A 24,587-nucleotide genomic window follows, 5' to 3' on the forward strand; every position below is an offset into this window, starting at 1 on the left:
CTTTTCAATGTCCCAAGAGCTGAGTGGCGAGCTATACGAATGACATTATAGTACAATCTTCGAAATTAATTTTGACTACTAAAGTTGTTGAAAAGCTATACCGGAATTTTATAGTCCATACGAACGCTTTCACGCCTTTTTTTCTGACAGAAACGCAGACGACGTTTACCACAGCAACAGTGCGCTCAGCAGTAAAACGGCTTTCTCTTTTCGTATTCCTTTTTTTTACATTAGAATTCCTCAATCATGGTTCTTTATTACGAACGAATCAATCATAATATCGCGGCGCATGATTCATGCGCATATAAAGAAATGTACAGATGTGTTCCGCGTTTCACAGGCGCATTAGGCTTAATGTCGCTGCCTTTAAAATTAATAACAAAATATTCCTGTTATATCTCTATAGGCATAGCGGCACCAGTGAGCGAGAACTGAGGCCGCCCAGAGTTGCCTGGATTCTATAAACTGTACAATGACGTTTTCTGCGTACTGCGTTTCTGATTTCGTTAAAATTTCACACTAGCGCATCTTTTGGTCCGCATCTTTTAATAAAGAGCTTGACACCGTTGTTCGTCTGGTTTTTCCGGTCCGTTGGTTGCCAACGAGCGGCGAACGCTGTGCACGTCGCTGCAGTGACACGCTTCCCCGATGGTCAGACGTGCGCACTAATGGGGGTCTTTCATCTTCCAGAGAAGAGCCAGGACGCCACCTGCTTTAATGAAAGATGCGGAGAAAGAACAAACTGTGATTCTTCTGTGAATTACTAGCAAAAACAACGGTGTTGTAGGCGAAAAATTTCTTACTGCTTTAATGTATTAACGCCTTAAGCAACGCAGCTGTGGACGCATGGAGAAAGATAAAGGCATACAAATACGAACGCTGGTGTTTGCTCATCGATGTGTCCACAAGCACGTTGCTTTTAGAACAATAATGGCTAACCAACTAGCGCACCAATATCTCCTCTTAATGTTGTTATACAGCAGAAACGCCGGTCACTGTAAGGGAATCTACCGTGACACCTTGCGCACCAGTATAGTTTGAAGAGCACCGTGATAATGGTTAGATTGACGAGTCTTTTTGCATAGTTTTCAATAAAGTCGCTTGCCTCATTTGAAACGGGAGCGACAAAACTCGCCGACACATTCAACACGCGTGCCTTGTCTTGCTCTGCCCAGGGACCCCTCTCGTTCTACGGCAGTGATCGCGTCGGCATCACCGAGTTCCAGCAGAATCAAGGTGAGCGCTGCACGCACGTTGTGCCAGCGAAGTCGCAAGTTCCGTGCTGCGACAGATGAGGCAGGAACCGGATGCCACGACAGGTTCATTCAGGGCGCCAGTTCGCTCCTGCGCCAGTCAGGACGATCCGCCGGTTTGCCCAGTCTCTTCGAGTGGGGCGCACGGAGACAACACGCACACACATGTCGCGCAATTGAAATCAGTGCGGCGAAAGCAGCGCGCAGCGAACAAAAGAGGCAGCGTACGCACACCGACGCACGGCGGTGGAGTGCCGGACTGTTCTTCGCCAGGCAACAAACTCTTACCTTATCGTGCGGCGTTATTTTGGCGCGCAGGAAAAAATAAGCAAGTAAACGCGCTCGCCGAACAAAGCGCGCAAACAACTAGCGGGCCATGCGCGGCCATGTTCGCTTCATTAGTTACGGCGGTATCGCCGTCCGCACAGCACCGCCATACGCTAATGAGCGGTGTGAAACGAACCTCGGAACAAGGAGGGCACTCGATCCGATCCGACACGCGCTCGAAAAAGCAGCTCGGCCGCCTCGAGCGCTCGCCAATGCGGGGAACGTGCTAACGCGAGCGTGCGGTCACGGCGTGGCCCTTGCGACTGCGTCGTTGCACATTGCGTGCGCGCTCGGCAGCTCTGCCTGGCTCGCGGCAAACCTGTGCGCGTTATTGGCTGCGCCCGTACTTGGCGAGGGCATACAGCTAGCTGTTTATGGGGGGCTCTAAGCTGAGCATCGCATAAGGAGCTGCATGCTAATTGGCACTCGTTCCTCTCGTCTATTCTCCGTGAAACCCGACTCCCGCATTATTTATTTATTTATTTATTTATTTATTTATTTGTTTGTTTGTTTACATCAACGACCTGCCTACTAACATATCTTCTTCCATCCGTCTTTTCGCTGACAATTGCGTAATTTACCGCACCATTAATTCCATCGACGACCACATCGCCACTTCAAAATGACCTCAAAAATGTTTCTGATTGGTGTAGTACCTGGCAAATGCATCTTAACGAATCTAAATGTAACGTTATCACTTTTAGCCGTAAGCATGTCAATTCTAAGTTCACCTACTTTCTTAACTATACTCTCAGGTCTCGGAAGCATCTTCATATAAATATCTAGGAGTTCACCTCGCTCCTAACCTGTCCTGGGTCCCACGTCACCGCCATTTGCGCCAAAGCCTCACGAACTTCAGGGTATTTACGAAGAAAGTTAAAAAAAACGCCCCAAGCAACATCCGGAAGCTTGCATATGCAACATTTGTCTAACTCAAGTAGAATTTGCAAGCCCTGTGTGGTCGCCTCATCAAAAATATTTAATCAATATGCTAGAAGCTGTACAGAACAGAGCAGCACGTTTTATTGCGATTATAACTATTCTCATAGCGTAACTGAGATTAAACAGAATCATGACATCATTTCACTTGAAGCTCGCCGTTGCATCGCACTTCTCTGTTTGTTCCACAAGTAGGTTCATGGTAATAGGCTGTCTCCGCTACCTCTCGAAAGGCCTTTGCGCATGTCAAAACGCCTCCACAACAATTTCAATTACTCGCGCATCTTCGGCCACACATTCACCTTCAACAGATCTGCGCTTCCACGTCCCATTTCTATGTGGAATGATTTGCCCGATACTATCGCTTTCTATTTCTATACTATTTCTTCCGCAACCAAGTCAGCAGTCATCTTTCAATAACACCCTTTTAATCTGTTCACCGACTTTTGCTTTTCATCGTTATTCCTTAGTTGCATTCCGGTTTGCGCTGCGCGTCAGTTACATTTTGAAAGTATGCTGTATCTCTTGTGTTTGAATGCTTTGTATTAGAAATGTATAAGTGCCACTTGCTACATAACATCTTTACTAGCTCTTATAGTACTTTTTTTCCGTTTATACCCCCCCCCCTTATGCCATGCTCCTACGGGGGCCTGTAAGGTCTTCGTATATTATATATTCTAAGAAGAGCACGTGCTAAACAGGGCTAGCGGAAGTATTACGGAATCTTCTGGTTTCTTTATCGCGATATCAGTCTAGGGACAGGAAGCGTCTACACACCACCTTGTGTAGATTACCTCGTGCTTACGCCCCATGTATGCTAAAGGTGGAAACGAAGCACTATTTGAGAGCTTTAAGTAATGCCACGGGGCCTCCTGCATCCGCATTTGGCTTTTCTGGCCGTCCAACACGCGGCCACGGCCACGAAACAGTTCTGCTCAGCAAGCGGTCGTCCTTCCTACACGTTGACGTACCGCAAATATCGGTGCGTACTCCTTGCGCTGCGCGCCGTGCTCCGCGTGCGAAGAGGGGCACGCACGAGAGCTCGCGAGTTCCAGAAGCACCCAGCAGGCGTGTGCGAGGATGACGTCTCTGAAACGAACTCGAGATATTGCAGTTAAAGGAGAACGGGACTCTCGATCATCCGTACTCCTCTAGCAGACGATGAAGAATCATCCGTACAAATGCAGCTACGCATATTGAATGAGGAAAAAGGTCGAAGAAACCTCAAGTTATTCGGCTCCAGTTCGTTTATTTGGGGAAATAATTAATGTTGACAGAAGCCGGACGAGTAAAGAAAGTAAAGAGGCGCTTCTATGCCACTGGATTAGCGTGTCGTTAACAGAGATGTCTATCTATCTATCTATCTATCTATCTATCTATCTATCTATCTATCTATCTATCTATCTATCTATCTATCTATCTATCTATCTATCTATCTATCTATCTATCTATCTATCTATCTATCTATCTATCTATCTATCTATCTATCTCCAGTATATAGACGTCTCGCGATACGGTCTTGGCAAATCTTGCATGTAATTTTACTGTTAAACTCCTCCATCAGTAGATTAGACCAGAAAACGTTGAGAAAGAAACTTGAAATATTCGAATGAAACGAAAAGGCGGGTGCGGCGATAAATTATCCAATTTACCTGTGATTATTCTTTCTTTAGCCTGCCCTGGAACGTAAATCAGGTTTTCTTTATCACCTGTACACATACACTTTACTTTAGTCAATAAAGTCTAACAGCGATTTGTGATGAAGACCATACGCCCATCGGTGGCATATAGTCCGGTTGGAAACTTTCATGTCGCTTAACCATGAATAGCTAGTGGTGCCTCGATGAACACAAACTATGGCTGCCCCGCGCCTAAGAGATGCTGTGAGAGTTTGCGAGAGCAGTTAGATGAGGGCAGAAAGAAAAAATTGCGGTGACGGCTGACCGCCATTTCGGAGCCCGTTGCAGCTGAAACCCCGTTCTGTGTCGATCACTTTCAGTGAACGCTGAATGGCTAAGCCAGCGCGCAAAGTGTCTGTCGCTCCAGTGAGGCGCACCTCATTACGTTTTATTGCGCAAAAGCTAAGAATATATCCGAGAGTGACAGATCTACGGCGTACATTCGTCGTCGCTTGTGGATTTTACCAGGTACTCGGAATATTGGGCACAATATGCTCAAGGAGGCCAAAGTAAAGTCGAATTTTACCGATGACTTTACACGTTGGATAATGGACAGCGAATACGCTAACTCATTGCTGCGGTAGCTGCATCACACATAACTCGATGCGTTTATTTGATCCCTTTTTTGTTTGATTTTTACTACATATGCACTGCAGCTAATCCCTTAATAAAAGAGAAAAAAGAAAACCGGTCGTCATGTTACTGAAACGCCCGTAGCGGGGGCTTCAGTACCCGCTATGTGTAGTCGCTAGGTGTGAGTGGACCACATGTTGCCACCGTCGGCCAGTTTATGTCTTGTTTTAGAGCGCAGCTCTTAAGGCCCAACCACACGCGGTGAATCGTGCGCGCCTGGCTACGCGTCACGCGTCTGCGAGGCCGTACGCGCCTGTCCTACGCGTCTAGAGAGTGCAGACGCGCAAGAATCGCGCGCGTCAAGGAGGTCTTGATCTTGGGCGCCACTTTGAGGGTACGCGACGGAAGTGGCAGCTTGTGCACCGGCGTCACATGGGCCGCATGTACACTTCCGGCGGTTCGGAAAGGTTGTTGAAGTTTCAGAATCGTGCGGAGAAGCCGGGAATCGCAGCTGGTTTCGTGTCGATAGAGCACAGAGGCTATGGAGGCGATCAACGACGAAGCGCTGATTGCCTGCGTTGAGGCTCGACCTGCGCTTTGGTAGCAGGCGAAACACAAGCGCCACAAGAACAAGCACATGACGAGGTGGTCGTGGATCGTCATGCCCAACGCTGCCTAACAGGTGAATGCTCGGAATTTTGTACTGGCGCCATACCGGAGCAGTTTCAATCGCGATTTGTTTCAATCGAGTTTCGATCGGATTTTGTGATCACGATTGCCTGCACTGCGCAATCTGCGTAGAACCGATTGTGATTGAGAAATCTGATTGCGCTCGATCGCGATCGAAAGCCTGTGTTGCACTGGTATAAGCTGCCTCTCTCATCAGCCGACTCGCAGATGTCGAAAACGCGTTTCATCTGTGCAGATGACACAGCGCTGCAGTTATCACAGCGCTGCAGAAGTGATGGAAGTCCGTGGGGAATAAATTTCGGCGCCTGGGAAGACGTTTCAGAAAGAAAACAACCGCGCCGTGCCAGACGACGTTCAGGACGACGTCATCTGGCTGTTTTTCGACCAGATGATGTTCCTGCGCTACTCAATGGAGTGTAGACCGTAAGTGATATTGAAGTTTCCATCTTAGCCGGCGTGTTAAAAATGAAACACGGGATTTTAGTGCTTTCCCTTTACCACGTTGACCGGCGATGCCGTATGTTTGTATTATAGCTGGCAATGCACCGCACTTATGGGATTCGACTCAAAATTGTGCTTACACAAGTAAATCGACGCGCAGTATGCATTATATTCAGCTTTGTCTAATTGGCGATAAAATATTTGTGCGGCATCGCTGCTCCGATTATCGCATATTTCGTTAAATGTGATCCGGTAAGGGGACATACAAGCAGTACAACGATAGCTTTGTGTGTTTATTTATTTAGGTACCCACAAAGCCAGTTTGGCTTCGCAGTGGGGAGCAGAGAAAGCAGAAATACAGGTGCAAAATAACAAGTAAAATAGCACATAAAAACCTAACAATAAACCATAAGACAGAAGTACAGAGAATATCATATACAAACTAGCAGGAAGAATAGAAAGAAAAGGGCTTGCATGATGCACACACAAAAACAAAACACAAAAGATGCAAGTAGTTTCTTTTGATTCTGTGCACTGATCCTAGAAGGCAGCGTGCAAGTCAATGGTCAGTATTTAACCGACTAGTGAATGTTGCTATATCCACGTGTGTCTTGGGCACTGCAATGAACAGCTTTAATTTTGCATTTTGTTGCTTGCCAGCAGTGTGCAAATTGGTGCTTCATCACAGACCCTCAAATATTACCTAGCTTGCTTAGGGATTCGTTCAGTGTCATCATGCTGTAGGAATAAATGCACCATAGTACTGACGACATTGTCAGCTCTGTAATTGCTAATTCTTCTTTTTGTGTCTGCTCAGCAGTGTCCTTACCTAATTATCAGCCTGCGGTTATTCTGCAGAACCCAGGTGCTGTGGTTAGTGGTTTAAGTGAAGCTTTCACTATGTTTGTGGAGAACGCTGTTCCTGCTTAGCAAAATTTCCAAGGAAAGACTAGATGATCCAGTTAAACACATTCGCACTGCGCAAAAAATGATTATTGAAATTTTACATGCCAAAACCACAATCTAGTTACATTATTATAATTGGTATTTGCACTACGTCCAGTACTGGTCACTCGTGCAAGGCAGTAGCCAGTAGTCAGCTGGGATGACAATGGTTCAACGACTACATTAATATCAGTACGAGGCATTCAGTAAGAGCTATTTGGCAAGACAGTAGGAGCAGCGGTGGGAAAGTCCAGAGAAGAAGCAAAGAAAGCTTAGCTTTAAGAAGCCTTCTGGAATGGTTTGCTCGCTAAGATCCGCTTTACTGGGCCAAAACACCCTTTACAAGGCAGATGGCAAGATGGCAAACATTATTATACGTAACTTCCTAAATACAAACAACCAATGCACTGACTACTACGCACACAGCTTCACACTGTGTTCAGATGTACATTCAGTTTAAAAAACAGTTTAGAATGAGATGAAGTTTACAAACAAATGAAAGGAAAACAAAGTTACAAGCCAAGAACGTTTCAAGTAGAAAAACTAGAAGAGGAGAGAGCCTTATGCTAAAGCAAGACCTAACAATACTACTACTCTATGTTTAGAAAGTGCAAGCGTAGGTCTTTCAACATGAAATTTATTAAGTGGTTTTACTGATTAAATGTAGTTGAATGCTTTCTGCTAATTGTTTCAAAACTGAAACATTCCAAATATCATGCACTGTTTTGAGTAGAAGTTATCACTACGCTTTAGGCATGCAGATCTCATAAGAACTGCTTAAATGCATCACAAGCAAAAACAGAAAGAGATACAAAAGCTACACTTAAGCGCATGCAGAAACTGTTCATTCTGGTTGTGTAGGCAAGCCACTTTTGTCCCTACAAAACTGACTCAGAGCTTCGGCGTTCTCTAATAAAATCACACATTAAAACAAATGTGGACAGATTTGAGCCTTCATATATTTTTGCATTCAGACTGGCACATTATTTACACATTGACAATATGTGCAAACCCTATTATGCTCACATGCAGGATGGCCGCCAACCTTCCACCAGTGCCCCCATCGAGTGAGGAGGGAAGTGCTGCAGACACCTTAACGAAAAATGTGCCAGTTTTCGGATCTGGCAACACTTGAAGTGCCATCACCGTCAAGTGAAGAGTCACAAGCGCCAGCATCAACTCTGTCTTCGGTGTCGCATGAGTCTGTGGAGTCTCAAGACATTTTGGAATCTCTTGAATCACCGATGTTTCAAGAAGTTCTGGTTCCTGAGGCTTCTGAGGCACACCACAGCAGGCCGCAGTCACAAGCATCACTGGCTTCAGCAGGCAGTCACAGGCTGGATACGTTGGGAAGCATTGCTTCTGAAGTGACGTCAAGAGGGAGGAAAAGGAAAAAGAAAGACGGGAGTCAGTTAATATTAGAGGAATTCAGCAATGTTTCAAGTGCAATCAAAGGATGCATTACCACAGGACGACCTTATACTTTTGCCGTCTCTCTGCTCAAACACACAGTGAGGATAAGCATCTCGATATGAAAATTAAATTGATGCAAGTAGTAAAGTAATTCAAAGAATAATGTTTTTTAATGTATACTTTTTGTATAATAAAGCCAAGAGACAATGAAACAAAAGGAAATCATTGATGAATTTAATTACTTTATATCTAAATGGAGAAAGAAGGAAGAAAATGAAAGTATATGCAAAGGTAACTTCCCATTGATGGGAGACGAACCCACAACCTTTGAATTATGCTTGCATTGCTTTACCAGTAGGGCTGCAGCAATGGCTATCCCTCTGCAAAGTTTCTTGAGCCTGTATGTGCATGTACTAGATCTCACCCTAGTAGTGTTAGCCAGCGTTACTCGTGCAGGAACACTCCAAGAGCCTAATCTAGTACACATAAACATTCTAAGACATTGATGGTAGAATAGCCTCCAGCTCAATTGGTTTTGGGTTTAGTTCCCACCAGTGGCAAATTATATTTTGTCCACTTTTATTTCCCTTCCCCGTGTGATGTCGACATTACAAATAAAACGACAGTTATTTTCCTTTATGCTTTACTACGTTTCCTTGTCTGTTGTTGTCATATCGAAACCTCTCAGCTCTTCTTTTTTGTTCATATTACATTGTGTTGTATCCATGTTTTTGTGCGGTATTATTCAAGAATTTCATAAAGTTGATATCTGTGGGCCTGGTTGGTTGGCCATTGCTGCTGTAGAGATGTGTGAACATGTTTTAGCAACACACCCACGATAGAGAAACAAGCACTGGCTTGCAACTAAAGGTTTATCGTTGCAAGACGGATGTTTATCGCTTTCATCTGTCTTTACTCATTCAGCCTGTCTTGCAGCAAGAACCTTTTTGAGTTCACCACCTGTGCATGTAGAGTTTGTGCATGCATCTACGGGTGTCTGTACATGCCCGCAAGTAAAAAGAAATGCAATGGACCTTCAACGAGTCCCCATTGAAAATTTCGGTTATATGCTGCAAGTTGTAAAGCCTGTCGGGGCGTTCTAGCAGCGTAAGCATTTTTCAAATTGTTTTATTATTATTAGAAGAGATAGCAGAAAGGGAAATGTCTTGCCACCACATAACCAGGAGGCGAGCTTCACTGCCAACATAGACAACCTCTACCTCTCCCCCAACTATCATCCACAAGCCACATTCCTTGCATTTTTGTGTGTGTGTGTTGCGTGGCTCAGTTCCAGAGTTGGTTTTGCATGTTCTGCATTGGATGTTTGGCCAAAGTCTTTGTACGTAATGAGTGACATTGAAGGCAGTGCGTAAATGAGACATTCATACGTATGACCCTCCTTCTCTGGCAGGAAGCAGGGCTACCTGACGGGAGCCGTGAACAGCGTGTGAGCTTTAAAGAAATTCTTAAGCTGAAAAAATGTAAGGAATTTCTGCGCTGTCGTGCTGTTATGCAGTTGTTTAATACTTTACAGGCACGAGCGCCACTATACGACTTACACACCACTGCAGAGTCCAGCCGCCTCTATCCCCATACAGTAAGCCAAGGCAACGTCTTTCATGTCTTGCCCGGATGCCAAGTAGCCTGAATGCAAGTTGAAAAAAAATTGGTACCCATGTCTCAATTGTTTGCATACTAATTATGATGACATGACTTTTCTTGACAATGATCTGCATGGCTGTGGGGGCCCTTCTTAGGTGACATACGATTAAAATTCATTTGTGTAGGTTAGCTACTACCTTTGTTTGATACTACATGTACAAGCATTCCTCAGTGCATGTTTCACAGGTTTCGCAAGGTCAAAAGCACTGAGGTAGCTCTTGTGCGATGCCATTCGATGGCAGTTTTTTTTAAGTTAGCCATAACTGCTACACTGGTGATGCACTAAGTTGAAACTTTATCTCTGTGATCATGTGATAATTCTTTTTCTGGTATTTCTTTTCACGCGCATTGTCAGTACCTTCATTACTATTTCTCGTTTCGTATAACATTTTGTGTCCCATCTTTAATTTGTTTATGAGTTAATAAATATTTAGTTGTGTATAATGAACTAGATTATGTAATAGTATTCTTTATGCACGCTCATTGTCAGTCGTTTCATTCTTTCTTTTGTTTTGCTTCAATGTTTTGTGACCCCTTCCTGATTTGGCTGCCAAAAGGCGGCGGGCAGTATTATGTAAATAAAATAAAATAATTGATACATTAAATGACAAAGAAAGAGTGTTCTGTATTCCTGCAATCGCACATTATTACTCTACGGGCAACTACCCTTTACAAACCTCAATGCTACAGCAAGTCGTTCTCCAGGCTCCAGGGGTTTCTCAAATGTGGTGCTGCCGTGTGAGGTCCTCTGCGACAAAGCTCAATAGGTTCTCAAAGAGCTGTGACGTCTTGCGAAAGAACTTGTAGAACAACCCGTGGTCATCCTGACGTATCTGTTGCATCTGCAAAAATTTGTGCATTATTGCCTGGCAGAAGGACCGTGCCCTGCCCGCATACACGCGCAGGTACCTGGAGCTGAACGCTTTTCACTGACACACACGCATAGCCACTAGCCATGATTAACTTCACCCCCTTCTTTGCTTATATGCTTGAATACAAACAGTGTGTCGGCAAAACAGGAGAGCCAGTCAACGGTGTATTAAAGAAAAATCGTGCGGCCACTGCCAAGAAACTTCCAAAATTAGTTGCACAGCATTTAAACCTGCCAGGTCACAATTAAACTACATTACACTTCAAATTCTACAGTCACACTTCTGAGAGAGAAAATATAGGAAACTGTATCTCATCCACAAGTTTCATATATGACAACCAACACGTATAAAAAGGTGTTCTTGAATCTGTGTGCTATACTAATGGCACAAATATAACTAGCAGTCCTTCACTTTTTGTAGGGGTTGCTAATACCGAAAAGTAGATTTAGAATAGAATATCGAATGAAATGAAGAAATAACAAGCTGGATATAAAACAAAATATCGAATAGCAGAATATGTATTACAGAACTTAATCCTTACAAATTTTGTGCAAGAGGGTGCTACCCAAGATCTGTATAAACAGTATGGTCTACTGTTAATAATGAAGGAAGCTCCAAATTAGTATTGCAGATCGTCTGTTAAATAGAATCGAGTGCTTCTTGCCCTCTAAAGCTGAAGAATTAGTGACGGTATGTTGTGCTGCATACACGGGTTAGACAGACGGCTGTTGAAACGTCGTGAGGTGTCGTCACCACGTATCCAATACACGATCTGTGTGCTTCCGGCGGCTAATCAGCCCGATTTTCGCCTATGCTTTCGCGCTTTCCGAACTACACCCTGCTCTTGTCCTTCCCTCTGTTCGCGTACGTCACGTTATCGTTTCGATCGGTGCTGCCAACCTGGACGAACCTTGTACCGACGACGCGATGCTGTTCTGCGAATTGGGCGTTCGCGCGCTGCGAGTACGATCCCCGCATTGCTACTGTAACCCTTTCACTTATGTCTCCTATATGCGCGCACTTAAATACGCTGATAAGTAATTGCTGTACCGACGAAAATAAGTCCCCGAGTCCAAACACTGGCTTCTAGTTCTACCACTGTGGATCATCGAAAGGAAAGAAGTTACTCACAGCCGTAAAGTCCTTCTTCTTGACGCAGTTGAAGGACTGGCCGGACACTCCAACGTCGCCGCAGACGCTTTCCGCGCTCCCGCCGCCTTTGCAAGAGCAGCCGCAGCGAAAGCTTCTTTCTCATGTGGTACATTGCGGGAAGAGAACGCTGATGCCGGCGAAGCAAGCGGCTAAGCAAAAGCTCGACAGCAACGTCGTGTGTGGTCGTGGGCAGCTGCAGTCATGGTCAACAGACGCTATCGCGCATGATGTTGATCATTGATGTAGTTTTTCTTGTCATAAGGATGTGTAGATAAAAACGGCGTGCATTTGTCAACTTAAAATCAATGTACTAGCTCTAAAATTGATAAATTAAATAAATATGGCTGGCCATAATGAAATTAAGGATAAACTTTTATCAAAGCCAAAGACGAACGTTTCCGCCATCGCTGGTCTGTCATCCCTGTGCTGCGCGCAGCGAAGCGCGCACGTGTGCGTGTATCGCGTGGCTGGCCGCCCTTCCCTTCATCACCCACGTACGCGCGCGCAGACGCGTACGCTTACGTGTACGCGTAGCGAGACGCGTATCTCGTGCTGCGTGTGGTTGGGCCTTTAGGCGCCCGTTTCTGCGTTGAGCGTCAGCGAGCCTCGGCGTAAGCGAGCGGACAAGCGCAACCAGAGATAAAAGAGCGAACGCGGAGCGCAGCGGCGGATGAGAGACGGCAATAGCGGAGAGAGCGTAATGAGGAAAGCAGAGGAGGAGGGCGCAGCGGATGCATGAGGAGGAAAGCGGAGGAAGGCACCTTGAAGCACCACCAGATGGCGCATCCGCGGCAGCGGCGGCGCCGGCCGTGCGGGGAATGAAAAAAAAGAACCAGAAAGCTCGCCTTCGCGCATAGCGCTCACAGCAAGCGTTTCCCGGTGAAGATTACGGCTGCATAAGCTGCAGTTGCCGGGAAACGGCAACCGTGTGGCTTCGCGTCTCTGCCAGTCGGTGCAGTGATCCGTGCGATGCCTCAATATACCGCCAAATGAAAACACGTATAGAGCTGCGCTCAAATTTTGGATTATGGAGTATCATATAATCGTCAGTCATTTTTGTTTTTTACAATGCTGAACAAGTGCCATTAGAAATACAAAGTGAACTTCACGCTAACTATACTGCTAAGTATACTACTAAGAACCAACTATGTATCCTGAATGAACACAAAACTGAAACTGAAAGAAAGCGACGTAACAATGTGGTTTGCCTCTGGTGTCTCAACGCAGGCGGGTTCCTACGCAAAGTGGCCTTGTACATACCTGACTCCAAGACACTAGACTTCTCTTGTATAAGGTGCCGCCCCATCATCTGGCAAGGTAATGCTTTCTTACTGCCTTTGTTTAGTTTCTCTCTCTCAGTATTGTCTCGCCATTTGTGTGCCCGTAACGAGTGTGGTACATGCGCACTGTTATTGTACTCGTAATGCATGTTCCATAAAGGCCTCAAACCATGCGCCAAGCTAGATGCTTCAACAGTAAAGCAGTCAACGCTTACGCACCTCGTTTCGCATCTCGTATTAGCTCTTCGCGCGGTCAGATAAGCCATAACGGAGTGTTTCTGGTATATTCACGTAGAGCGACAGCCACGAAAACCTTGACAGCGGCGCTCGTAGCAAACGAGGCCCTTGCACAGACAGCAAAAAGTTATTAGCCTACTATTTTGTTAAATCACTTCAATGATCGCACTTTGTGACTGCTCCATTGCGTTCGGCTGCAGAGTGAGGTTACAATTTGTTGTTGTTGTTGTTGTTGTTGTTGTTGTTGTTGTTGTTGTTGTTGTTGTTGTTGTTGTTGTTGTTGTTGTTGTTGTTGTTGTTGTTGTCGTCGTCGTCGTCGTCGTCCATAGACCTTTTCAACGACAGCGTTCTCTGCGTCGTCATAGTGTTCCTTGGGATGTGGAAGCTGCGTGTGAACCTCCGTGCGAAAGCATTGCAGACGCTGCCGCGTGCCTTTGTACTCCCGCGCGTGACAGGACGTTCTCGCTCTCCCTGAGTGAAACGTCCGTAGAAAGTGCATTGATCGAGCATCAGGATTACAACGAAGGCGCCAAATAAAACAACGGACGAAGGAAGGTGACACGGGACAACCACGTATAACCAACTCGCCCGCCAGCACGTACTCAGTGAGCATCAGGAGGCAGGGAAACATGGCAGTTTATTGAATCCTGTAAAGATTTGCCCTAGCATGCTACCCTGGATCGGTATGATGAAAAATGAAATGATATACACAGTTCACGTCACAGATACAGACATACACAAGATATCACCGCAACACTGAACAAACCAATGTAGAGACCAGCATCTCTAAGAAAGGTTAAGAGTGCATTTGTTGCGCGATATGCATAAGCAGCGTTATAGCCCGTGGGCCAAGCACGTTTCGCAGCTCGCGCGATGCCAGTCCTTGATGAATATCCAATTGCGACCATCAGGGCTGTCTCTTTTAATGTAAATAGCCGGAGATTAAGTCGGCTATATATGCCTTCCCGTACGCTGCGTGTAGCGCACAATGGCAGTTTTATCAGTTTTGTTTTAAACAGAAAGCGTTGCAAAATTAGCCGAATGGGGTGTAGACGTGCCCGATTAACGCCACACGGCGCGCGGACGACCACCAGGAGTAGCCACTTGAGTGACCCGTGGTCTCGCGTTTCTTTCGCTGCGAGCAGACGGCGAACCCCCCGTGGCGCGGCGCACCGTCAAGTTGAGCGTGGCGACCATCCAGCGCAGCGTGTTCATCTCCGTATCGGTGCTGGCCACCTTCGGCATGCTGCTGGCCATCGCCTTCCTTGTGTTCAACCTCTACTACCGCAAGAGCAAGTGAGTACTGTTAATTCCTCGCCTCCGTGAACGGAAATTTACACCGGCAGCCACGTATCCGCGCGCATCACCGCGAACGAGAGCCCCGCGTAAGCACAGCGCACTATCTGTCCGGAAACAAGCGTATCCCTTCCTCTCTGCTTCTCCGCCCCCAAAGAACGCGCACTACTGAGGTGGAACTAGATTTCAGTGAAGAGCACGGCGCACTAACTGAAACCAAACTGTGGATCAAGGCATGTGTGCATGCATGCAGTGAATACTTCGCTAAGTAACATCCGCACGGTGGCTTACAGTGGCATCGGATGATACGCTGGCTTGTAGTTGTTGCGTCGCGCTATTGGTGGTAGATAGGGTGACTGTATTGTGAGGTTGACATTGCAGTCACGAACCATGTACTCGCCTTCGAGTGGGTTTGATGTTTCTCACTGATTCATCCCAAGTCTTTTGTTACCGTAAGGTGGTCATGAATCCGTTGTCAATCATCGGCAGAAATTATGGCCAAGAATCCGCGCCTCTTAGGCGCTTGAGTACGCAACAAGCGATCAAGCGCCGTTTTTAGCGGATAACAAAACACATTGTCAATGAAATTGAATTAGGTAAAGAGATTCTGCTCAGCTTGTCACGCGCCGCATGAAACAGGAAAAGTGTTGAGGCCGAATTTTTCGTTCAAATGCTTGCCAAATGGGAACTTTGGAAGCTACAGAAATCGTCAAACATTAAACGAGAAAGAATAATTCGTGAGAGAAATACTGCTGCACGAAGCGAAATTTATAAGCATTATGCATAGTTTATAACATCTCGGTTTTCATTTCCTTGAAGCAGAATGTCTTCAAAGTGCACGTTATTTTTTTTTCTCTCTCTCTCTCTCTGCAGTGTGGAAATTTTAGAATCCGTCACAATTTCTAACGGACGTGAAAATAAACCATCGAACTCGTGACCCTGCGGCAGGAATTGTAAGCCGGGCGCGCTAACTTTAGCGTTATCGCGCAATCTTGTTGCTTGTACATTTGCGCAAGGTCTTGCAGACTACGTAGAGCTTGAGAGGGGTGCACGTATTACAGCTGAGACGACAACGGGCTATCTGCATACCAGACGAAACCGAGGTTGTATGCATCCGAGAGTGCCACCTACAGCTTTTATGCCACGGCGGCCGCATTTCGATGGGGGCAAAATGCGAAAATACCAATTTAGTTAGATTTAGGCGCTAGTTAAAGAAACCCAGGTGATCTAAATTCCTGGAGTCCTCCAATACGGCGTGCCTCATAATCAGAAAGTGGTTTTGGCACGTAAAGCCCCATAAATTAATTTAATCTTCTTACAGCTTTTATTTTTGTTGCTGTTCCATTCGTTTTTGCTGCATTAGGTTGTTAACTTATTCAGGGTGACCAATTCTTCCCGTGAGTATGACCCATGTTATGAGGCCACAACAACAACTAGAAGCTGTTCCTGAGATCAAGGGGGCTGTTCGAGGTGAAAGCTTGCTTCTGACGCAGTAAATTAGTTCAAAGCCGATAGAGTCGCTGAAGCCTGCAGATTTATTTCCATTGTTTAGTACAGAAGTACTAAGCGGAAAAAACTCACACCCATTGAGTTCATCGAACCTGCACTAATTGAGCGCGCACGTTCGCATGCACCTGTCGCTCATTGGGAACCCCCCGCCTCCCGCTCCATCACCACCATCGACCCCGTTCTTCGCCTACAGTGGCAGAGCCACACAAACTTCTCTGCGCCAAGTTTTGCCTCTTATTGTTTCAATGACAACGCGGCAACGTCCACTTTATGCAAACAACGTGATTCCAGGGGCTCATGAGCGTCGCAGCCATTCAAAAGCACGGTCGCTGACCGCAATTTCCGCCTCCGACTGCCTCGAGCCCCGATGCAGCAATATTTTATTTCCACTGAACCCTCGACGACGGCGGCAGTGGTACGCTTCGTCGTTCAGAGGTACGCGCGCCGTGACGACAGCCCGAGCGGAGCGAACTGAAAGACATCAAAATTAGCACCACCTGCACCTGCCGTGAAAGCCTGGCCCTTGCAAAAATGAGCTGTTGTATTCCGTAAACTTTCAGGCAGCTTTCTGAACATCAATATTCCTGTACGGAAGGCTGATTACTGAGTGTTCATCAGTGACATTCGAAACTGCTTTGACAACCATGAAACGAGACAGAACAGGACGCGAACTGTGGGGAATGTTGACTATAAGGGAGTGTTGACTGAGGAAAATAAGAGAATGTTGACTTCTGCGAAAACAAGTAGTGCTAACACACTTAATTCTTTGGGCGTGTGTGCTACGTATGCGTTTGGCAGTTCTAACCCATTAAGGGATTAATTGACCGGCATTTATTTTAGTTCACGTTCATAAAAGACACATAATGGCGCGCTTTTTATTGCTGTAAGAATCGGCCTTTATCGGCATATATTTCACGCATTATTTGCCCCTCGGGTTTTCTCGGCTTTCATTTTGTTTTGTTCACAGTAATGACAAAAAAAATTAAAATGCAGTACACGCTTACACGACAGAAAGAACAGCAGTTGTCTTATTAACGCCTACAATTTTCATGGCCCTGAATTGTCATTATGACATCCCTTCACTCCCAACAAGGGCAGAACGTTAAGCCTTGCTCAATTGACGTGCAATGTACCGTTCCCAGTTTTGTGCGTGAGTGTGTGCCTGAATGCGGGCACGTCCTAGTTCGTTTTTGAAAGCACTGGTGTGAGCAAAAAAAAAAAAAAGAAAAATATTGACAGTGCAGTATGCACGAATGTTTGGAAAATGGTACCACAAGTCTAATTCCTGCGGATACAAAAACAGTGGACTTATCCAAACGCACAGACGCCCTCGGTTTTCTCCTGAAAGTATCCCAAACATCAAGACAAACCGCCGTAGTTGCTCAGTGGCTATGGTGTTAGGCTGCTGAGCACGAGGTCGGGGGATCGAATCCCGGCCACGGCGGCCGCATTTCGACGGGGGCGAAATGCGAAAACACCTGTGTACTTAGATTTAGGTGCACGTTAAAGAACCCCAGGTGGTCGAAATTTCCGGAGTCCCCCACTACGGAGTGCCTCCTTATCAGAAAGTGCTTTTGGCACGTAAAAACCCCATAATTTTAAACATCAAGACACAAATCTGTGATCTGCCTGCTCTGTAGGTACAGGTGTACACTTAGCTTAGATAACTCTGAGCACACCAGTGCTGTCCAATGCTAACAAAACTAACATCCATGTCCTACAGAGCATTCAAGGCCAAGCCCTTCGAACATGTCTGGGGCTACCTCGAAATGCTTCAACTGTGGCAACAATTGCCACCGCGAGAGAGACCACCCAATATTGACCTATATAGCTATCGACGCACTCCGGGCGCATGTTCGCCATATATCCAGAGTGCCTGACCACCATCTCGCTCGCTTGCCTGAGAAAAGACCCAAGGCAGCGTTCTCCAGATCAATTGCGGCTAGCCGGCACTCTTTGTCTTTTAGGCACTCACCCGCAACAAGAACGCCATCCCCTATGTGGTGCTTGAAAAAGCCTCCTGTGTACCTTGCTGTTCCAGGAATAGTGAAGAAACCTAGCCTGACCACCGCGGCTCTCAAGCAGATCACATTGGAACTTTTGCATCGTTCATACGCTAACCGAATTCATGTTTACACGGATCGTTCTGTCTCGGAAAATTCTACGGGCGCCGTTGTTCTACCATCTCAATCGGTCGTCATCAAGTTTAAGACTTCACACGTAACGACATCTACAGGTTCCGAACTGGCCGCTCTTCGCGCTGCTGTCGAATATATTGAAAAAGAACCGCCCAACAAATGGGCAATATTTTGTGACTCGAAAGCAGCCCTCCAGAGCTTGCGAAGTTTACGACGTGGCAATTAAAACAGCTGGTGTCATAAATCAACGAAACCTGCCATTGCGCCTTTGAACGAGGACATGATATCATATTTCAGTGGCTGCCGTGACATTGTGGCATTGTTGGTGATCACCTCGCCGATGACGCTGCCCGACGTGCCCAGGCTGGCTCACCGGCACTCCTTATAACCTTATCGAGAGTTGACGCTGTAAGAGAGCTTCGTGGTCTCGCTCGTACCATCACGTTAAGTTACTGGCATACACCACAGAACTCCAAGTGTCGTTTATACAGCCTCGACCCATCACTGACACTTATGCTATCTTCGGCTGGTCGTTTCTGAGCACTCTGGAGCGCTCTCGCGAGCGGCGTTGTCTTCGACTGGTTGAAAGAGGGTGCGCGCCCTGCGTTCGGCTGGTTCTTCTCGATTGCTCTCCTCTGTCTTGTAGCGCTCTGAGGCGCTCCGACCCCTGTCGTCGGAGCAGTCATCGAGATTGAAATGTCATCGCAGCGCCGCGTCGCTGCTGTTGGCGACGGCCCACCGTAACCTTGGCAACCTAGGCCACTGCATGCTGGCGTCTCGACGAACGTTCGTCCCGCCGGCACGTCCGCCGGTTTTTCGGGCAGCGCTGGGAGCTTTGGATAGGCGAAACATCGGACGTTGGCAGGAGTCACGTGGTTTCGCATCAGCAATTTCCTCCTCCGAGAGCGAGTCGCACGTTCGGCTTGTGCGCTTGTCCCCTACCTTTGAGCTCGGGAAACGACCGATCTACCCGACTCTGCTTCGGGGCATACAGGCGACCAGTCGAAGATACCATTAAATTACCAGCGAATCTTCCGCGACGGGACGCACCACTGCTGTGTCGGCTGTGGGTAGGAGTAGCATTCACCAACTCCTACAGCTATCGTATTGGAATGGCGGATTCACCAATGTGCGCTAAGTGCAAGTGTGAAGAGACCATCAGTCACCTTCTGCGCCACTGTTCTCGCTTCAATAATCAAGGTGAGACTCTACAGTGTGCCTTGAATAGACTGGATTACAGGTCATTTACGGAAGCGAAGATCTTGGGAGCCTGGCCGCACAGTTCATTACCGCAGAAAACAGTTCGAGCGCTTTTTCACTACCTGAAGGCAACAGACTTGAGTGCCCGACTATAGACATCCTACACCTAAGTTCTCTCTCTCTCTCTCTCTCTCACTCCCCATTCCCCTCCCCACGTGTAGGGTAGCAAGCTGGACTCAGTCTGGTTAACCTCCCTGCCTTTCCTTCTTCCTTCATCTCTCTCTCTCTCTGACACGTTCGTCACCCTTCGTACGTATACAAGTGTAAAAAAAACGGTTAACCCTTTCTGGGCTACTGAGTGCGGTAGGACTAAGGTCTTACGTAAAATATCCGACATCCATAAAAACAAGCAACGAACCTTTTCTCAAAAAAGTGACTGCCAAAAATGCTAAGTGGGTCATTTATTGACGTTGTGCCCGCACATAAATATAGATCTTTACGATATTTCTCAAATTTCCACATGTCGTGCCACGCTAAGGTTAAGCTTCTGTGCTGTGTCATTGGAGTCTGCTGCTCAATGGACCTTTCACCAGGTCTGGCCATTTTGAGCTGACAAGCGCAGAACATACAATGCGTGAAAACGATCGCATCTGGAAAGTATTACATCGCTACGCGCTACGGAAAGATCTGAAATTTCAAACCGAACGCCGTTTGCCCTTTTCCTCGCGGCCGCCGCGCTCCAAGCCTGAGGATGACGTACACGTGCTAGTGCGCCTACGTACACGTGTTTGTGCTGTGACGTCGCTCGTCGTGGCACGTGATTTCGAGAATTATTCTAGGCAACATCTGTTATTTGTGTAATATGTTACTTGAATATACGAATTAAAGCTTAGAGAAATAATAAAGCACACAAACCGAATGTCTGCCTGTTTTTGTTTGTTTTACCTCGCGCCACAGCAAGAGAGATGTACTTCCATTTCGTCTGCTTGTTCCCACGTCGTGCAGTCGCGCGCGCAGACACCAAAACTATGTCATTTCCTACCATGTTCCAGCGCGGGTTCGTGCTCTAGGATCGGGGGCAAGCAGAGAGAGCGTCTATGTTTGCAGTGGAGCTCGCCTTCGGAAACCATGGGTTTTCGGCACAGAAATATTTTTATCTCTGCTATTAACGAGCCGATTTGAAAATTGTTTATGGTAGAACGCTCCCTAGAGGACACGTGACAACTTCCAGCATATAACCGAAGTTTGTTGTGTGGCCTGGTGAGGGGCCCTTAATGCATATACGTCTGCGTTGGAGGCACAAAAATGGTCTTCAAATTAATCTGTGATCATATTTTACGCTATTTTGATTGTGAATTAAGAAGTCTGAAGAACCACATGCTGCTTACATCACTGATTTGTTGGCAGTTCGTGAGAAATACCTTGGATTAATTGACAAAAATTTCGGCAGATATCTTTTGTTTTTATTTTTTTCTGCCTTTAGCGGTTCAGCTGCACGTGGTATAAGATTTCCACTTCATTGGACAATTTGGACCAGAAAGGGCCAACTAAGATAGCTAACAAAATGATCGCGATGCTTGCTTTCGCTCCAGGGATACAAATGTCACGCATTTCATCTTTTCAAAACACTTTGTGTAAAAACAAAAGCAGATGTGTTGCCTTTGCCGAAAAAGGCTGACTAAATTTTTTGTATGAACGACATGCAACCAGTGGGGTAGCCACGTGGTCGCACACTGAGCACGTGCGCGCTCCCCCCCCCCCCCCTCGAAATTTCTGTGGTAGTATCAAGCCTGGCCAGCTCCCCCTCACCCTCCGCGTCACGCTCCCTGTCCGCGGTCAAGTGTGTTGCTCCCTCTCTCCTTCGAAAAAAAAAAACGAACATTTTTCATTGCACGCGAGCATTCTTACGAAACACGCAGTCGGCTACGCCTGCACGCATGTCGTGCATTTGTACGTTTTCACTGCAGCCTCTTCACCAACTGCTGCAGCTCGCACACTACACGCGCGTATTCCCGTCGCCATGTTAACGAAAGCCGGAGTCATACAGATTTATTAAATCGCGCTCGTTGTAGAATTCTGCTTCGAACTACCAGCACTACTAATTTCGTAAGGTGGAAGAGGCATGCGCCCCATGCGAGCAAGGAACACTCAATTGCTGGTCTAATGTCTTCATTGTCATTGCCCTAAATATCATGCATCACTCGCCGTGGTTCCTTAGTGGATATAGTGTTGGGCTGCTAAGCACGAGGTCGCGGGATCGAATCCCTGCCACGGCGGCCGCATTTCGGTGGGGGATAAATGCTAAAACGTCCGTGTACTTAGATTTAGGCGCACGTTAAAGAACCCCAGGTGGTGTAAATTTCCGGAGTCCCCCACTACGGCGTGCCTCATAATCATAAAGTGGTTTTGGCACGTAAAGCCCCATTATTTAAATTTTTTTAATTTCATGCATCAGCCACCTGATGACGGGACAGTTCCCAATTTTCAAGTCCTGGGCATATCAGCATGCCAGTTTACAAAGCATAGAACTTAGCTGGGGTGTCAATACATCTGAGGACAGACAATTGCACTTCTCGACGAAGAGAGAGTGCGAAATGACTGCGGGGTTACCCCTTACGTCTCTCATTCAAACAACCCGGCACATTCCCGTACAGGTACATAAAGCTGTCCAGTCCCAAGCTGAACAACATGACGGTGGTGGGCTGCTTGCTTGTCTACGTGGCAATCGTTGTCCTTGGCCTAGACTACGGCACGCTGGGAAGTGACACGCATTTCGCCGTCTTCTGTACCGTGAGTAACGCTCTCTCCTTCCTCTATTTTCTTCTTTTTTTTTTTTTTTGCATGCGTCCCTTCGGAAAGCGCAGAGCTTGCGTGAATTCCTTACACAATGTGTGGTTCTGCGCGCGCTCAGTGATGTGATTTCCTTGGCGCTGGGAGCCTTGGGAACATTTTTTTAACTGCGGGAATAAACGATCACAGACAGAGCACACAAGGAACAGGTGCAGTCTTGAAAGCATAGCCGCTCGTGGACACCGGAACAGCAGGAAACACGTACGCCAGGCACTTGCTTGCACGACTACACGCATTTCATTTCTCAGGCTACAGCTGTGTGCACAGGCCACGGGGATTCTCTAGAAGCTACTGTATGCGCAAGAAACCTTAGACTTGCACATCTTATTAGCGGAGTGAAATGCGGAATCCAAATGCAATGCGCATGCTTCGTCAGACCGAGAATGCCCAGCGTGACGAGAGTCTGCACTGTGCGTTCCGCACTCATGAATTGATGTCAGTGTTCGTAGGGCCAACGTCTGAAGTACAGTGGGGCGCAGGTTCGGGCCTTCCTGCTGTCGGGCGGCTTCTCCCTGGCTTTCGGGGCGATCTTCATCAAGACATACCGGGTGCATCACTTGTTCGTGCGCGCCTCCAGCGGCGTCATCAAGAACAAGGTGCCTGTATGCCAATCACGCAGTTTGTAGACATTGCAGCCTCTGAAGCCGTGTTTCTAGGATGGTGACAATAAGCGAGAAAGAAACGTAAATAATGTGCGTGCGTGCGTGCGTGTGCGTGCGTGCGTGCGTGCGCGCGCGCGTGTGCGTGCGTGTGTGCGTGTGTGTGTGTGTGTGTGTGTGTGTGCGTGCGTGCGTGCGTGCGTGCGTGTGTGCGTGTGCGTGTGTGTGTGTGTGTGTGTGTGTGTGTGTGTGTGTGTGTGTGTGTGTGTGTGTGTGTGTGTGTGTGTGTGTGTGTAACGTAGCGCGAAGAAGTGGAGAACGTGAAGCACGACAACGTGAAGAAAAAAGACGTATCCTCATTGCTATAAAAGGGTCACCAACAGAAGGAACGTCTTGATGCTAACAATAGCAGCAAGTGTGCTGCACTCGCGTCTCAGTGCCATGCGCTGCATGCACTGCATGCAGGGGAGCTCACTGCATCCGACAGACACATTGCATGCACGGCGTCGTTGTGGAGAAAAAATTCTAAAATCGTGATAAGCGTTCGTGACGCGCCAGGATACGTAACTGCACGATGTCAGAATTCTGAAACGAGGTGCAACGAATTGTGCGGAGCTATAGGAGACGAGAAAGCGCGGACGCAGGTCTGCACTAACAACTTGTTCGAATACAGCGGATTTCCTCAATTCTCGATGAACGATGAAGTAATTGTAATTAATGTAATGATGCCGCCCAAGATAGAGCAGCCCGGCAAGTGCTGTTTACGTACATTGCCACGCTATGGACTGCGTCACGCGATCCTGCGTTCTTCCGCGCTTAAAGGAACTCACAACCAAATTTTAAGGACCTACTTTTTCAAGCCGCAACGCAAAGCTCACTCTCGGTAGTGTGTTTACCCGCAGCGGTTACTTCCAAAAGCGCGCGTAAGCAGAATTTTCGATCTGAGCAGCCGCTAAAAAAGTAAGAGTCCCTCCTCCAGCAACGCTCAGAAGTGAGAGCGATGGCGATAGCCCGCCTCGCAAATTGTCAAAGCCGCCCATCGTTATTTCACAGGAGTGAGTGTAACTGGGGTTAACTACCTACATTTTGAGCTTTTCAACCACTTTTGAAAATAATAAGCTGGTGCAATAAGTTGGCGCTGTTGTACAGACCTTTCTTATATTTGCACCGCGTTTTTCCCCCTAAGTACACGGCTGCATCATGGCTGGCTAGCCCCCGTCGTCGATGTTCTATCGATAGACGAGCCAAGCAAACTCATCGAAAATGGAAGTGAAGGCAGCGCCACTTTTCTGTTCACTACAAACGAAGGCTTGTGTGCACATTGTAAGTAGGAAAAAACTTATAATAATAAAAGTTATACATCATTTCAATACTAATAATAACACCCGAAACCGCGTACACTAGTAGAAGGTCACGTGGTGGACCTCTTATACAGATTCATGTTCTTGCCGCGTGGGGCGCCAAAGATCATTTTTCGCAACCTTTAATGCTCAATTAAAAATATAAATCCATGTTTAATGAGAAAAAACATG

General features: G+C 46.9%; 1 protein-coding gene across 1 annotated transcript in view; it reads left to right on the forward strand.

The window, feature by feature from the left end:
- Nucleotides 1-24,587, forward strand: part of GABA-B-R3 (gamma-aminobutyric acid type B receptor subunit 3) — a 453,175-nt gene that overhangs the window by 334,744 nt on the left and 93,844 nt on the right. The window contains exons 9-13 of the mRNA XM_075688121.1: nt 1,176-1,236; nt 13,174-13,263; nt 14,609-14,759; nt 22,261-22,396; nt 22,936-23,052. Coding sequence (XP_075544236.1) covers nt 1,176-1,236; nt 13,174-13,263; nt 14,609-14,759; nt 22,261-22,396; nt 22,936-23,052 — 555 coding nt within the window. The remainder of the gene's footprint in view (nt 1-1,175; nt 1,237-13,173; nt 13,264-14,608; nt 14,760-22,260; nt 22,397-22,935; nt 23,053-24,587) is intronic.

The sequence above is a fragment of the Dermacentor variabilis genome, chromosome 4, assembly GCF_050947875.1.
Source record: "Dermacentor variabilis isolate Ectoservices chromosome 4, ASM5094787v1, whole genome shotgun sequence".
Classification (NCBI taxonomy): Eukaryota; Metazoa; Arthropoda; class Arachnida; order Ixodida; family Ixodidae; genus Dermacentor; species Dermacentor variabilis.